Genomic DNA, 16,197 nt, shown 5'->3' with positions numbered 1-16,197 from the left:
ATTATTTTCTAATATTATTTATATAATATTTTAAAATAGTTTATATTAATTTACAATGACAATTTAAAAATATATTGTTCACAATGATAAATGTGATTAAGTACTATTGCAATGATAAATGTGATATTTTTAGGCATACTTATATGAATCATTCCGTTAAGCTATTTTCTTACTTAACTTTTTTTTTGCAAGTTGAAACCCCATTTCTTAAACCAAAGTAAACAAAAGCAAAGAAAAAATATATATACAATACAATGCTTATAAGTAACTCAACATTAGTATACATCATTGAAAAAAACAATAAAATCCTCATAAAATAAAACAACATAAAGATTTAATTTATTTTTTTATTAATGGCTAGAAATATACAAAAGGAAAAAATATGTATATACAAAAGGAAAAATATATATAAATAATATAATAAAGCATTTATAACTACATACATAGTGCATTTTTAGCTTTTTTAACTAAATAAAATATACAAAATAAAGAAGAAAAAAATATATACAATACAATGCTTATAACTGAGGTTCTGTTTCCTCTTTAAAATGTCAGTTACTTAAAGTATTATAATTTTATTTAGTTTTAAAAAAGTATACAAAAGTAAAGAAAAAAATATATACAATACAATGCTCATAACTAACTCAACATTAATAAGAATAAAACACTACATTATACATAATTGAAAAAGACAATAAAATCCTCATAAAATAAAACAACAAAAAGATTTAGTTAAACACCCTGTCTATATAATGATAAAGACTAGGAATTATTAAAAATATATTAAATAATAGAATAAAGCATTATAACTACTACATAGTACATTTTTAGTTCTTTTTTAACTTAATAAAATTATTATGCTTTAAGTAACTGAAGTTTTAAAGAGGAAACAGAAGTACTAAATAAATCAACAGTATTGCTTATGTAGTTACATTCTACCATTATATACTGCATCAGGAAGTGTAGTGAAAAATTTGTTCCTTTATATTCAATAAAAATATATTTTTTATGCTTTCTGAGGTGGCAAGGAGGTGGATAAAATTGGATTTTACCAAGGATTTCTCGGGAATCTACACAATTATTAAGTAATTTAAAAATAAAAATAATCTCAAAATACTGTCTTCTTATATTGTTTAATTTTAAGTAATTTTTCCTTCTTAGTTTTGCTTTTATATTGGTATATTATATATATATTGTATATTTCTATATTTAAACGTTTTTGTAAATTAGATTAATTCCTTGAAATATATTATTATAATGACAGGTGGCCAACATTTGTTAAGGAGAGGTTTCCCGCTTTGCAGATGGCGAGGTTAGTGAGATTTCTTGTGAATCTGTAAATGCTTGTTTTCTTTACACTTTAAGATGTAACCGATCAAATAAAATAACAGGTAAAATAAATATAATTTGCATTCTGTTTCTAACGTTTTATTGAGTAGAATGGGAGCAAATTGAAAAGGAAAGAAGTGCGTCGTGTCAATATCAATGCTGACCAGATTCGTTGCTTAGGTTGGTAAATCGAGAGTTCGCCCTGCTACATAGCCGATGTTATGTTATGTTATGATATCATCGTGAGGACAGTAAGAGGGTTGGGCCTCTTAGCTTGAGTCCGTATCTGTTTAGTTTCCACCACTCGTTTCCTTTGTGGATAGGAATATCAAAAACCACTCCCATGTTTTCTTCGATAAGTTCCAGCAATGGGTGAGTACTGGCCCCATAGGCATTTCGACAGTCATTTAAATAGGTTACCTTTAAAGACTGTAAATTGCCGTTTGCTCGGGTCTTTGACATCTCTCGACACCTGCTTCCTCTCTGTTGTCACGTTTGTAATATTATTTTGTTTTTGTTTTGTTTTTTTTCTTCGTCCTCGCCTTCAGCCGAAGCGATTGTTGAATTCGACTACAAATCAGACCAACCGGACGAATTGACTATTAAAAAGGGAGACATTATTACTGACATCAGCTTCGTATCCGAAGGATGGTGGGAAGGCACTCTGACCAGACTTAACAAAAGAGGCATGTTTCCCGATAATTTTGTCAAGGTAAGTTCGACTCCTTTTATCAGAAAAAAAAGGGCAAAAGTCACTATACAACACTCCAGACACTATACTTCAACTCTTTATACAGCCATTTTTAGCCTCTTTCACTCTAATTTACAAAACTCTAAAATTATGATCACACTCCGATCAGTCCTCACATTTCCTGTGAGTTTTCCAACTTCTTGTGATGGTTCATCGATATGCATAAATTGTCAAGATAGCCTTAACTGCTTCCCTTGCAGTATGAGTTTCAACAGAAATCACATTAACATATGTTGCCCAACATGAGCTCGAGCAAGTTTAAAAAATTAATGTTTTCATTTTTTAAATAAAGCCTAGTATAATTGCCACTAATAAAAATTATCTCATCTACATTTCACACATGATGTTCTTTACTACTAAAATGTTAAGATTAAAATATGTTTGATTTAAAAGATAAGTATATATTTTGGAACTACTTTGACCCCTCCGGCTGAGACTGGAAGAATCTATTTCTGTTGGAATGCCATTCTTCCAATACTTTTTGCAATAGATTTGTTGTGAATGACTGTCCGGATTTGAAGCATTAAATGCTCATCATCATGTTGAAAGACAATCTCTCGATATGAATTGTAAGAGTGATTTTTGTCAAAGCTGGGGGACGAAGACAATCTTCGTTTAAAAATAGGTGAGGGGCGTCGCTGGCCATAATGGTTTAGGCATTGACATGGCACTCCACTTTAACCTAAAGGTCTCGGGTTCGAATCCAGCAGACTGCATTTGAACCCGACATAGGGATAAAAGAGGCAGCCACAAGGCCTACTGTACATCAGCCTGAATAGATCTATTGTGCTCCTCTGTTATTTATAACTCACTGGTCAGCTTCAGGTTATTAATCAGCTTCCACAGCTTTGCCAGCGTCTCCTGGTTTTTCTTGCCCTAGTTGCAAGGACCTGCACCTACATAGACCTTCACAGAAACATAGAATGTGTTCTGCGGTCTCCTCCTCTTCTTGGCAATGTCTGCATAGTGTTTCTTCTATCCGGTGCTTTCTTAAGTGGCAGTGCCTGTCAGGGGTCCAACCAAAATCCTGGTTCGGTTGCGGTTGCCTTCCAGGTAATTCTTTTGTAAGTTTTGCAGATGGTCCTTCTTTGAATCTTTTCGCGTGCCTCATTATTATATTATTCCACCACGTTTTGGACTCATTACCTATTTTAAAATGTATCCTCTTTTGTGGCAGGCTGCTAAGCCACAGTACAGTTCAGGGCCCAGAGAGACCCTTTTTGGACAACATGTCAATCTTTTCGTTGCCTCTATGCCCCGAATGGAACTCGACATACTTACAAATGCCCCCACCCAAAAAAAAAAAAAAAAATGGCACCCCAAGGATCTATGTAATCTCTAGTTGAATACCCTTGTGATGTTCAAGAATATGGTGACATAGTTATATAACGAGGTTTGAGGATTAAAATTAAATTAAAAGAAAGCTGAGAGAAGAAGTCGAAGTAAGGCGTTTTCCTTCATCATCATGGATCTAATAGTAGTGAAAAATAACAATTTCAATTATGATTTGTTACTGGGTTTAAGCACATTTAAAAGATTCAAATTGATGCAAGACAGAAACTTAAGAATTAAACAAAAATTAAATGATAAGATGGTAAATGTTGCGCATGAACTCGATGTGAACGATTTAAAAATAAACCATGAAATTTAAAAGGCATTTATTTCTAAGAATAAATTAAAATTTTGTGGAAATTTTGATACTGAAAATGTTTTATTAAATTTAGATCACTTAGATAAAGAAAAAGAAGAAAATATCAAAATTAGAATTAATATTAGACTATCAAACCTGTTTTGCACAAAATAAATTTGATGGTTGTTCAATTAGCTATGGTGAAGCAATCATTAAGCTAAAGGAAGACAAATATATTTCAAGAAAACCCTATGGGTGTTCATTTCCAGATGAAGACCAGATAGATTCACATATTTCAAAATTGTTGGACAATGATCTAAAATTCTCTTATAATTCATGTTGAGAGACTCCTTTGTAACTTTGTTTGTAACTCCTTGTAACGTCATCATCCGGTGTGCGGCACTCTCAACACGACACGCAAGGATGGCACAATTACACAGAAGACAAACACTTTGAGCCCTGAAGATGATCTCAATAAAAGATCGAAACGTTGGCATGATAAAGAAAATGTTTTTCTGAAACCTACATCACACCCGACCGCATCTCATGATATCTGAATAACTATTAATTTATTGTTGTTAATTGGTTGGAAAATATAGACCCTGATGATGACCTTGAAGCCCGGGTCAGAAGCTTGGCAAAGTTGGAATTTGGTTTTTATTCTACCCCTTGACCATAATATTGATCATACATTAAACTTCAAGTGGTCAATACTTTCTCTTCAATAACTCCTTCAAGCTGATGATGAGCGTCTAATGCTTGAAATCTCGATAGTTGTAAACAGCAAATCTTTGAGTAGAACCATCTTTTACAAAAAGTGAATCTACTTACTCAACCTTCATCATTTCTTCAGGAAGGTGTTGATGAAGAGGGGACGAGGAAGCTTCAAAATATATACGTTCCATAAAAACACCTGATCTACCTCAAACTTGTTTCATAATTTTGCCACTAAAAATGTATGTCATGATTTTTTTGTTATTATTATTTATTATTTTTTTATTTATAAATTTTATTTAACTTATTTGTTGCTCTGACGTAGTTGAAATCTGCTGTATCTTGCTTTATGCTCTTTGCCCTTCTTCACCCAAATGAAACATGTTTCCTACAATAATACATTGAATTCTGCGTTTAATGTTTGTATTTACCAGCAAATAATTTTTAATGAATGGAACTTTGAAAATTTGTTGTGAAGTATTTTTTGATAATGTTGCTCTATATAGAATATGCTTTATTTACATGATACATTTGAGTTGTAGTTAATAAAAAAAAAGGTAAAAATATACCAAATGGCATGTTTTTAAAGTATGTCTGCCCTTGGTGGCGAGTATTATTAAAATTTCTACAATCTTCAATTGTTAGCATAATGAACTCATTTGCTTTGCTTAGCATAATTAAAATCTGCTGGATCTTGCTTTTTCCCTCTTTGAGACAGTCCATCTCCAATTCCCAAGTTGGGGGAACAAATAGCACAACTGTTTTATATTTCATTTTAAAAAATATATATAAATAATTTTTATATTTGTCACCAAACGATGTGTTTCACAGCTTTCCAACTGATTAAAAATGTGTCTGGAAGTTTTGAGCCAGGGCTAGTAATTTGATCATCACTGATCAGCATTTTCTATGCACAATAGAAATGACAGTGTAAATCGGGAGTGTTCAGTCTGCTGAGAGAAGAAGAAAAAAGTAATAATAAATTAAAATAGGTATATTGCTGTATTAGAACATAAACAATAGTGATGGAAATAGGGGAAAAAATTTTCCCAAAGACTCAAAAATATACTTGTTGACAAAATTTCACACAGCATTTTGGTTATTTTTGAGTTATTTAGTATTTTTAAATTAAAATATCAGACATGATTTAATCGAAATGTGTGGTGATCGTTTTTCCCATCGTCAGCTCTTTTCACCTCAAAAAAGCCGACTCCTTATACAAAAATGTCTTTCTGTACCGACTTCCTTCCCCACCCCTTCAAAAAATCCAACATATATAAACATAAAACAACAATATCCCACTGGCACTCTCAACACGACATGCAAGAATGGACAATTACACAGAAGACAAACACTTTGAGTGAGTAGAAATACTTTGATTGAATATAAAATATATATATTGCATTGTATATGAATGTTTTTTCCACATCCTACATGTATTTGTTAAATTTAAACAATGTTTGTAAATCCCACGAAGATGATCCCAATAAAGATCGAAACGTTGGCATGATAAAGAAAATGTTGTTCTTAAATCAAATATGACATAATCACATATTTATTATTCCATTATTACATACATAATTTTTACATTCTTTGAAGCATTATCCTACCATAATTAAAATCTGTGTTTTACTTTTTAGCCCTACTTGAGGCTAAAAGTTACCAATCTCTGACTCCCAAGTAAGGAACAAGTTTCTAATTTAATTTTGCGTTTTTCCTGAAGCTAATCTCAAAAATAACACTACTGCTTGATTTGATGTTTTACAAAATAGGAAATTTTGTTGTTCAGACTATTTTTATTTAGTACTTAAATATTTAATAATTAAAACAACACGTTGTTTTGGAAACTATAAATGGTATAAATCAGTTTCAATTGGCACCAGATCATAAAAATCCAATTAATGGTCCTTATTAAATGCTTAAACACATGCCTAATGATTTTTATATACATAAACTAAACATCTTTAATATGGTAGCTTATTTACTTGGCCTAGCTTAATTCAAATCTATTGCAGTTCACTTTTTAGCTTCAAGGAGGCTAAAATAATTTCAAACTCCCACGTAGGAAACAAGTATTCAATGTAATAAAGTTAATTTAATTAAGCATTTGTGTCTTTACTTTACAAAATTTTAAAAGAAGCATATATAATTTAGTCCAAAAACAATCAGCATATCACAGTAATTGCTTATTTTGATTAATTATGCAGAATTCTATGCAGTGAATCAGCTTTCTTCCGATTGGCAAATATTCTAATCTCATAGCATTTCCATAAATCATTGATATTTTCAGAGTCATAATTACCATTGATTTTAAGCATGCGTATTAAGTCATATGAAACAATGCATTGTGGTATGTAACTCGTATGAAAAAACTTAAGGAAAAGATAATCTTATCTGAAGCTCAAGTGTCACTCTTACAACATAATACATTCAATAAATAAAATATTTAATATATCAACTTAAAATTTTAACGTAATAGTATCATTTAATGTCCATTTAATCAGAGCCATTTAATTTTTTTTCCATAAGCACTAAATAATGTTTCTAAATGTACATTTTTCCTTTCTTCGATATCAATTGCAAAGCCCTCTTCAGTCTTATTTACTCGGTTTATTTGCTGAAACGCATCAATAAGACTGACGAGGGGAGATGGACGCCCCCAAAAGCGAACCAAAGACGAGACTGCAGTTCTTAAAGAAAGCCTACATACCAAATAATGTATTTTTAGCATTTCATTCTCTCTATCGAAACAATGGGAAATTTTGACTCATGCCCCTTTATACAAAATGAACTATCTTTAGAGATAAAATAAAAAAAGCTTTAAAGTAAATTTAGCTTGTCCTATGATAAAGAGTTTTATTTTTTTAATCCACCATCATAGTTATTAATTAATTTAGGATATAATATTACCTGGATATAATCATACCTATTATGACTATAGGTGAATGAAAAATAATACTTAAGTGGCTTTTTCTTTTTTTTAGTAAAGAAAATATGATGAAAATATCTTGCTTCATTATTACATTTTGAATTTGTATAATAATATTATTTTCATTTAAAGGCTTTAGATGGTCTTCTTAGAATATGTTGTATATCTTTTTCTTTTATTTATGTTACTGTATGCACATTACAGTTAGTCAGTGATCCCGACGGGAAAGCTTCATCTCACCAGTCTTGTAAGATTATTTATGAAAGATCTATAATTTTGATCCCATAGACAATAAATATAAACAAATCTATTTATATTTCAGCGACAGGCCGGAAATGCCAAGTGCTATTTAATTACAAGCCAGCGAATGAGGATGAATTAGAACTCCAGATTGGAGACATGATAGATATCCTTTCTGAAGTTGAAGAAGGATGGTGGAGAGGAAAGTTAAAAAATCGGGTAAGCTTGTGTATTGAAAAGAAGAAAAAATACAAGTAGAACACAGAGGTGGGGTTGTGTTTGTAGGGGGGATGTAGTGTAGTTTGATTAAATTGTAAAGATATGCTGTTATCAGAGTAGTTTCAAAGAAGGCGTTACTGTGTTATGTTCTTAGAGGAAATTCTTTTTTGTAATTTTCGAAAAATGTCATCTTTTAAGGAAAAGTTACAATTACGCCTGAAAAAGGTATAAATGTTAAAACACCGCAATCATCTTAAATTAATTATTATCAATGATTCATTGCTATTTGTCAAGTGTGATTCACACTCCTCATTCCCCTACTTCTACCATTTGTCCTTCATTGGAAAGTTTGTTGTTTTGGAAAATTAAACAATTATTACCAGTTCAAACTACTGGAGAAAATAGAATGTCTAAAATTTACAAATGTTTTGCAAATATATGAAGCTTGTTATTTTCCAGTCGATGACCTATCTTAATTCAAACATTAAACATTTAATGGACATCTTATAGGCCTATATTTAACTGCATAAGTAATTTCATTTCAAAATAAGAAGTGTTGATCCTGTTTTCAACTCCATTCACAAAATGTTTCAATTTAAAAAAATATAATTGACATAATTTATGCTTTTAGCTTTTGTAAATATCCTTAAGAAATGTATAAAGAATTGTATCTGTAGATTTTACAAAACAAAATCTTCAATTTTGTTTCTTTTATATATAGTCAAATTAAGGTGTTTTTTGACAGTGTAAATACATGTTAAATACTTTTTTATTCAGGTTGGTGTGTTTCCTTCCAACTTTGTAGCTGAAATAACTGAAAAAAATACTAGAGAAGCTTCCCAGCGAAAACATAAAACAAGTCAAGACGAAACATTCAAATCTTCCACTGGTAGATGTACTTTACAATTGTAAACACTAGCATGTGTTTATTATATTGATTTGTTTTCAGTTCTCACGCAAGAACATACAAGTTCGACAAATACGCACAGTTTGTCTACTTCAAAAATAGCAAGCACTAGTGTTCAGTTGACACCTGAACTACCAGTTCTTCCACCGAAACCAGGTATTTTTTCGGTGATTGACTTTTATACTTTAATAATCAGAATTATTACTCTAATGTTTGCAGTAAAAGAACTTTGCAAAGCAATATTCAATTACGAGGCTCAGAATTCAGATGAGCTGACGCTCCAAGAGGGTGATGTAATCACCTTAATAACAAAAGAAGGTCAAGATCCTGGATGGTGGAAAGGTGAACTGAAAGGCAAAATTGGTTTTTTTCCAGATAATTTTGTCCACATCATTACACCTTCTGAAGATGTGAGCATTGACTTAAGATACGATAAAAAATTTCATTTTGCTTATGAAAATCGATTGTTTTCTTTTAGGTTGCCAAACCAGACCGACCTTCCAAAGTTGTCTCAACTTCAGGAAAAGCAATAAGCAAATCGGCAACAGCTTCTTCTATGAGTTCTATAACTTCAATAAGCAGAAAATTTAGTGATACTGCAAAGTCAGGTATGTAACCAAAAATATTATAATTTATTGTATGTGATTTGATTAATTTTATTGCAGATATAATGAAACTAGATGAAAAGCTCAACCACCCTTCAGTTAGTAAAAAGCCCGTTTTGCCTCCTCCACCGGTAAAGAAACCACATCGAAGTTCCAGTGATCTCGCCAAATCTCCCACCGCTCCTAATTTGTTGTCATCTAAAGTAATGGACATCAGTCCAACTTCACAAGGTATTACTAAGTAATTTAGTCAATATTTTATTTCATCTAACAACACATTATTCTAAAGGAGCTGCGAGCAGAACTGGATCTATGTCGTTGATCACAAAACAGACAAATTCAGAGACAGCTACGAACAGTAGCAATATGAGTAAATGGTCAAGCATGACTGAGACGACAAATGACAATACTGATGGAGCACTCTGGAGCAAGCAGGGTTCATATACAATCAAAACTGAAAATAAGTAAGTTAAGCTCTTTTTAACATAAAATCTTAATAGTGCATAATTAAATAGGACATACCACTCTGCATTAACAGTCTCTTAGTTCATTATCAATTATTTTGTTTTCAAATGGTCTAAATTTACCTGGTTTGCCAAATGTATTTGACAGACCAACCCAGCAAGGATAGACAGACCAAATTGATCGGTAATGACAAAAAACAGTTCATTACCCCACAATTCACACGGAGAAATCTTAAAAGTGTCTTGTTAAGAAAACAGCAGTTTTAAACAATTGTTTAATTTAAATGTTTTTTGTTTGTAGTGTTGTTAGCGTAAACAGTGGAAGCAATGAGCCTGATCTGGATATGGTTAGTAGAGCAGCCATGCTAACTCATCCAACAGCATCACGGGTGAAAGCACCAAAACGCCGTCCACCTTCTGCTATTATAAAAGATGTAATTATCAACCTTTGTATGTTTTTGTTTAAAAATTTATTCTTACATATTTTTTTTTTAATTTAGGAAATGAAAAATGGAGAGGAAGAAGAAGAGTTAGCTGTATTATCAACTACAAACTCAACAACTGTTACATCCACAACAATATCACATACTTCCACTGTGATATCTTCGTTGTCATCTTCATCATCAACAAACATGAGAACCAGCACAATGTTAGTGAACGGTGATTCCGACTCACACGCTGAGAAACCCATTAAAGCACCTTGGGTTAAAGAACTGGAGTTCAATCAGGCTAAAAAGTCTTTGCAATGTAAGTTATCATTACTCATTAAAATAATTCACACAGTTAATTTTTATAAAATTGTCTTTAGCTGGGAAGACCAGGGTTATGATTGGTGGTGACAGTGCAGTAGCGACTTCTTCAACTACCGTGGCGCCTGCAGTAAATAGTAGTCCGACAGCAGTGAGTCCAGAAAGCAAACCGTTAGGAGTAACGTTAAGGTCGAACCAAGGAACAGGTAGCAACGTACCAAGGCCACAGTCATTAATCGGATCCTTGCGATCGACTCTTAGTGGAAACTCAAATTCTGGGGATTCAAATGCTACAGTATCTATCAAGCAGTTCAACGAACTTCAGGAAAAGGTATTTTCAATTAATTTTATATGATATTTAACATATTCACTGTGGCAGTGCCTTATGGCCTTTGCCGAGGCCGGGACATACACTACCTGCTTGAAAAACTAGGATGCCCGCAAGCGTCCCCCAGCCAGTTGGCGTAACTAGGGAACTATTTCATTGTTCGGGAACCTAATCCAGTTTCACTTTTTACCTGTTTTCCACCTCTATATAATTATATATATATATAATAAATATGTGTCTAATATCATATCGTATAAAAATAATAATAAATAATATTCTCTATAAGTAAAAATCCGGTAGTTGGAACGAGTTGGACGAACGCATCTTACCTTGGGTCAAACTGAGGCCAGATAGAGCACCAAGTAGGTAGAATGTTTCCTCACAAAGCCAATCCCAATCAATCTTCAATGAATGTCTTAATAGACCTGATGAGTTATTTTGTCCTCTGACGATACACAATTTCAATGGGAAACCCCTGCCCATTCGTTGATACATTTTCTTTGGCTTGATTTTGAACTCTTCCTGCTTTTGTCAGTCATAGTGAAGTGTTTTCCTTTGTACACAATCTCATAATAGTTAAGCTGATAGAAATGTACCGTCTGAGAAATTCAAATGTATTGATTGTTTTCATTCCATTTTTCCATTTTATGGCATGTTTTTGTGGCCGGTTTGTATATTAATTTAAGTTCCAATTGGTTGCCCTATTGCATCATTCTGAAATTCCTGTCCGCAAGGTAAATTTCAAGAAGTTACAGCTTCACTTTTTTTAATTTTATGTGTGTAATCAAATACTTTAACTAGATCAAGGCCAATTCTTCTTCTTCTTCAAGCACTTGTTTAACAACTGGTGATTCACTTGACTTTTCAAGTTTGTCTGGGGTCGTCTGAAAATCTGAATAGAATTTTGAGCCTTATTAACAAATTCTGTAAATGCATTATCTAACAATTTTTTATGTTATAAAACGTCCAGATGTTTGAAAAGATGGTAGTTGATAGGCGAGAGGTCTGGAGAATAGGGAGGGTGATGGGAGTCCATACGCTTTGGAAAATATCACCTTTGTCGAGCCAATGTCTGCTGTTGTAGAGAATCCACTTATCATCACAAGTAATAATTCTGACCAGAAAAGCTTTTTTACCTTTCTAATTGCGGTAAGCTGGTCAGCAACAGTCAATTTGCTAAATGAAAGATTCTCTGCAAGTTCTCTAACAGCGTGAGATTTTATTCTACCAAAGCTCGCGGAACATCATCATCTAGGGATGAAATCCTTCAACGACCTTCTTTGTTTTGAAGGCTAGTCGCCCTCTCGAAGTTTTTTAAACCATCTCTATACGGTGCTCTCACTCAGACTGCCATCGCCCCAGACTTCATTAATGTTTCTGCTCATTTGGGCACCGTTCTGACCAAGTTTAACTTAAAAAACAAAATGACATGGAAATCATGTGTTGACACGTTAGTTAAGAATGAATTATTCTCAAGAAACATGCTACTGAGGTAAACAAACATTTTTGTTTGGAAAAAAAATGAAAAGTTCAAAAGAAATAAGATTCAAACGTTAACATGTGTATATATTTATTATTATAATTAATTATTCTTTTCATGTAAGGTCTTAGTTGAAATGAAAAAGTTAGTGACACAAGCGGGATTCGAACCCATGACTTTCGGCTCAACACGCCATTGCTCTAACCACTTGAGCTATCATGACTTCGATCCACTCGGACACCAATTCCCATCTCAACCTACAACCTTTCGAATTTTCCCATTTTTCAAATGTCGTGTAATCAGGATTCAATTCTCGGCGACTTATAAAGTGGCCACGGAGAGCTGTTAGTGAAGTTATAATCTGTTTTACTTATTAAATTCATTATGTTTAGTGGTATGATTGACCAAATTACTTCTTTCGATGCAAGTTGGTTGGAATGAAAAAGTTAATGCCACGAGAGGGATTCAAACCCATGACAACTCAAGTATGAGCAGCGGTGTATTGGGCACATGGACTCATTATACTGCAATTTCTTCAAGCATTAAACAATTGTAAAGGCAACAATATATAAAAAATCATTTTTATAAACAATATACATTTGAATCGCCCTTTTTCTCAAGTGTCAGTACGAGTATTTAATCCGCTGAATTTATTTTTTAGATTACGAAAATGGAGCTACATTTTGAGTCGCACATAAACACACTTACAAGGACTGTTAAAGAACTCACTAGTAAATTGGAAGAAGAGCGAGTGAGGAGGGTTGTTATGCAGCACGAGCTTGAAAAGCTCACTGGCCTTGTCACTCAAGTCTAGTAAGTTTTATGATTAGAAATTTTGAAAAGAAGACCAATAATTTGTATATAACAGTGTTACAAAAACACTAATGAAATTTTAATATAAGACAAATGTTAGAGAAAGAGAAAAAAAAGATATACATTTTTTTTAGTCTTTCATTTGGGATAATGTATATAATTTGTACTTAATTTTTTTTTAAACCAATATAGTCGGACATAATTAATTTGTTTAAAATATAAGTTTTATGTAACAGTGGGAAATCTATTTTGTGATTGCAAAAGAAAATGATGCTTTTAATTTTATTTTAATATAGCATTAATTACAATATTATTCCGTACAGATAGTACTACCAGACTGCTTTCTATATTAATATTCTAAACGCCCGCCTTTTATTATTGATAATTTTAACCTGTAATAGATTATTAGATGTGAATACAAAATTATTAAATGTGCTGAAATTTATTATTTCTTATTTGATTATAATAGCTTTTTGAGTCTTCCAATATACAAAATTTGCTCAAATTGATTTCAGCATGAAATATTTACGTTTCTTTTTACATTCTTTTTTTTTGCTAGTCTGTTTAATTTAAAACAAACAAAAAAAGGCTTATAAAGTGTGAAGTCGAAGTTTTGACTTTTCAAACAAATTGTTGCAAATATTAATTTTTTTACTACAAACCGGTCTCAGCAGAGGATTGAACGCCATAAGGATCTTAATTAAACAATCAGACCATTCATGATTGCAGTAACAGGCAGGATTTATTGTCCCAGGATTATGGTCGAAGTGCGCCAAGAGCATTTGCAGCACAAGATATCCAACCCCTACTCTTTCCAATCTATCTGCAGCGACAGATAACTCCAAAACATTCCCGATTGTGACAGTAGGACTGTCAACAATCACTACGTAAACCACTTCTCCTGTTGGCATACCTATATAGCTGTCCCATGATCCTATAGCAATATCAAAGATAAATGATCCCGTCTGCACCAATCCGTGCAAGCCCTCGCCAATAGCAACCACCATGGCTACCTCTCCCAATCAGAAAAGCACTGCCTTCAAGAGATCCTTCTGCTGCTATAGATGCATCAACCATCACGGCAGATTATGTATTATGTGCGATGACCTTTATGTGCCACATGTAATTTTTAAGCATAATTTATTTGTTATTCTAGTAATTTGCTTAAATTCATTATTGCCTTGATTTTTTTTATAGTTTTTATAAGACTAGTAGTGTTTTTAATAGAATTTTTTGAAACTTAATATATTTTTATATATAATTAATAGAAATAAAATAGACGTTTATGAGCCCGAATCCAATTCCACGTGTTGTAATTGTGGTTGTAATCGCCTGTAGCGTCCGGTCTTGTTCAAGTTTTGCAAGCGCGTCCTCAACGGACTTTTCTCCTACGTATAGATCTTTAACTATACTTGCTTGCATGTCTCGCATATATTGACGGCCTTTGTCAATGCGAAACGTTTCCTTCCTGTCAGTGTTATACTTTGCGCGGCTATGACTGCCACGACCTCTAGGACCTGTTCTAGCTGCTCGCTGAGGTACAGCAACCTCAACTTCAGCGGTAGGATTATGTCTAAAAGCGTTGGTGTTATGCATTTTAGACGAGTTTGGGGCTGATATCAGTAACCACCTAAAATCGCTAAAATATATTTTTATAAGCATACAATATTATGTATACAGTACCATTTCATATTTGGGGGTAATAATTAACATTAAAAAACCATTTATATGAAGTATATCCATGACATGGTGCTGAAAATATAAAAAAATTTATATCCCATCCAGTTTTATAAAATTAGCGACAACTAAGAACTAAAACCAATCCGCGTTGTCCATTTATTGTCTTTTTCAAACGGGTCTTGATTTGTTTCGTTTGTTTTACAGTTTTATTAAATGACAAATACTGTCAAATTTGAAACTGTAGATTCTCAGGGAAGATCAGGAATCAATTTTAACGTAACGATAGTGTTCATGTGAGTGGATTTTTCAGTTTGAAATAGATTATTGCACAGTATATACATATCTTGCTGGTGTCACAAGCTAAAAAAAAAAATTGTAGTATTGTTACATTTGGGTCATAGTGGAACCAGTTTCAACAACTTAGTTAGTCGTTTTGCATTTTTAAAACACTGCTTTTATATGAATGGTTTATTTTTTTAAATTTTATTTTAGTTTCTTTTTCTCTTAACTCACGTTGTATTTTTCTAATTATATTACTAGACTACTTAAATAATATTAATAATCGTAAGATTGGAAAACATACAACGTCTATTATTTACGCTTGCATCTTCAATATTTTAACATTTGCCTGCATCTTTAAAAGACATATTTATAATTATATTTTTTAACAATGCTTAAATAGTATAACAAAACCATTAAGCAGCAAATTAATCAAATTCATGAAAATCAAAGTTTTGTTTAAATTTTTATTCTTTTATAGTGCTATGTACATTAAAGCAATATGTAGTTTAGTTATTATTTATTAATTTTATTTATATATTGGCTATCTTAATGTACTATATAAAAAATAAATAAATAAACGTGTTAAAATTATTTGTACTTAAATGGGAAAAAGTCCAACGAATTTTATAGTGCAGTAAATCGCAAAATGAACTTGATGCAGTATTATTTGTAGAGTGAAACTTTATTTTATTATTAAATTGATATTGTGAAATGTTTATTGTTGAAATTTGTCAAACGTTTATTTAAGTTGATATTTGTGTAAGTCTTTTGACATGACATGATTGAATTGTTAAAAAGTAATAGAAATTAATTACAAACATTCCAAGCAATTATCATTCCATTAAAATGAATTAGAAAACAGTTAAAAACTACAATGTAAATACTATGTATTATTTGACTTACAATTTATTGTTTATTGTAAATTTAAACTGTTAAGATTGAGAATTTACTTACTGATAGGTATTAAAATTACACGTAACAACAATTTTTAAAAAATGTTAACTTTTGATTACGCATTTGTAAATATACAAAATTTTATTTTGTAACCATTGAGCTAATATAATTTTGTACAGCATG

General features: G+C 32.0%; 1 protein-coding gene across 5 annotated transcripts; it reads left to right on the top strand.

The window, feature by feature from the left end:
- The first annotated feature begins 1,453 nt into the window (after window positions 1–1,453).
- Window positions 1,454–15,621, top strand: LOC106665517 (SH3 domain-containing kinase-binding protein 1). 5 transcript variants are annotated; one of them, XM_014391973.2, is made up of 14 exons: window positions 1,454–1,701; window positions 1,878–2,041; window positions 7,558–7,600; window positions 7,676–7,812; window positions 8,590–8,701; window positions 8,762–8,875; window positions 8,939–9,129; window positions 9,198–9,327; window positions 9,385–9,555; window positions 9,614–9,788; window positions 10,090–10,222; window positions 10,289–10,535; window positions 10,597–10,868; window positions 13,007–15,621. In XM_014391973.2, the coding sequence occupies exons 1-14, from the start codon at window positions 1,698–1,700 to the stop codon at window positions 13,157–13,159; spliced, it is 2,046 nt and encodes a 681-aa protein (XP_014247459.1). In that variant the 5' UTR covers window positions 1,454–1,697; the 3' UTR covers window positions 13,160–15,621. The 5 variants fall into 5 exon arrangements, with proteins under 5 accessions (XP_014247459.1, XP_014247461.1, XP_024086138.1 ...); XM_024230370.1 differs by lacking the exon at window positions 1,454–1,701 and adding an exon at window positions 6,065–6,104 and having other exon boundaries at window positions 1,952–2,041; XM_014391977.2 differs by lacking the exons at window positions 1,454–1,701; window positions 1,878–2,041 and adding an exon at window positions 5,766–5,784.
- The last annotated feature ends 576 nt before the right edge of the window (window positions 15,622–16,197 follow it).

Source organism: Cimex lectularius, unplaced genomic scaffold (genome assembly GCF_000648675.2).
Source record: "Cimex lectularius strain Harlan isolate CLEC.00 unplaced genomic scaffold, Clec_2.1 scaffold102, whole genome shotgun sequence".
Lineage (NCBI taxonomy): Eukaryota > Metazoa > Arthropoda > Insecta > Hemiptera > Cimicidae > Cimex > Cimex lectularius.
Note: the sequence above shows the minus strand (reverse complement) of the source record. Positions and strands in the feature narration are given on the sequence as shown.

What these genes read in the sequence shown, in the direction of transcription:
- LOC106665517 (XM_014391973.2), top strand. An exon ending in TTCCCGATAATTTTGTCAAG is followed by an intron (nt 2,042 to 7,557) that starts GTAAGTTCGACT and finishes TGCACATTACAG; the next exon opens with TTAGTCAGTGATCCCGACGG. An exon ending in AACATTCAAATCTTCCACTG is followed by an intron (nt 8,702 to 8,761) that starts GTAGATGTACTT and finishes ATTTGTTTTCAG; the next exon opens with TTCTCACGCAAGAACATACA.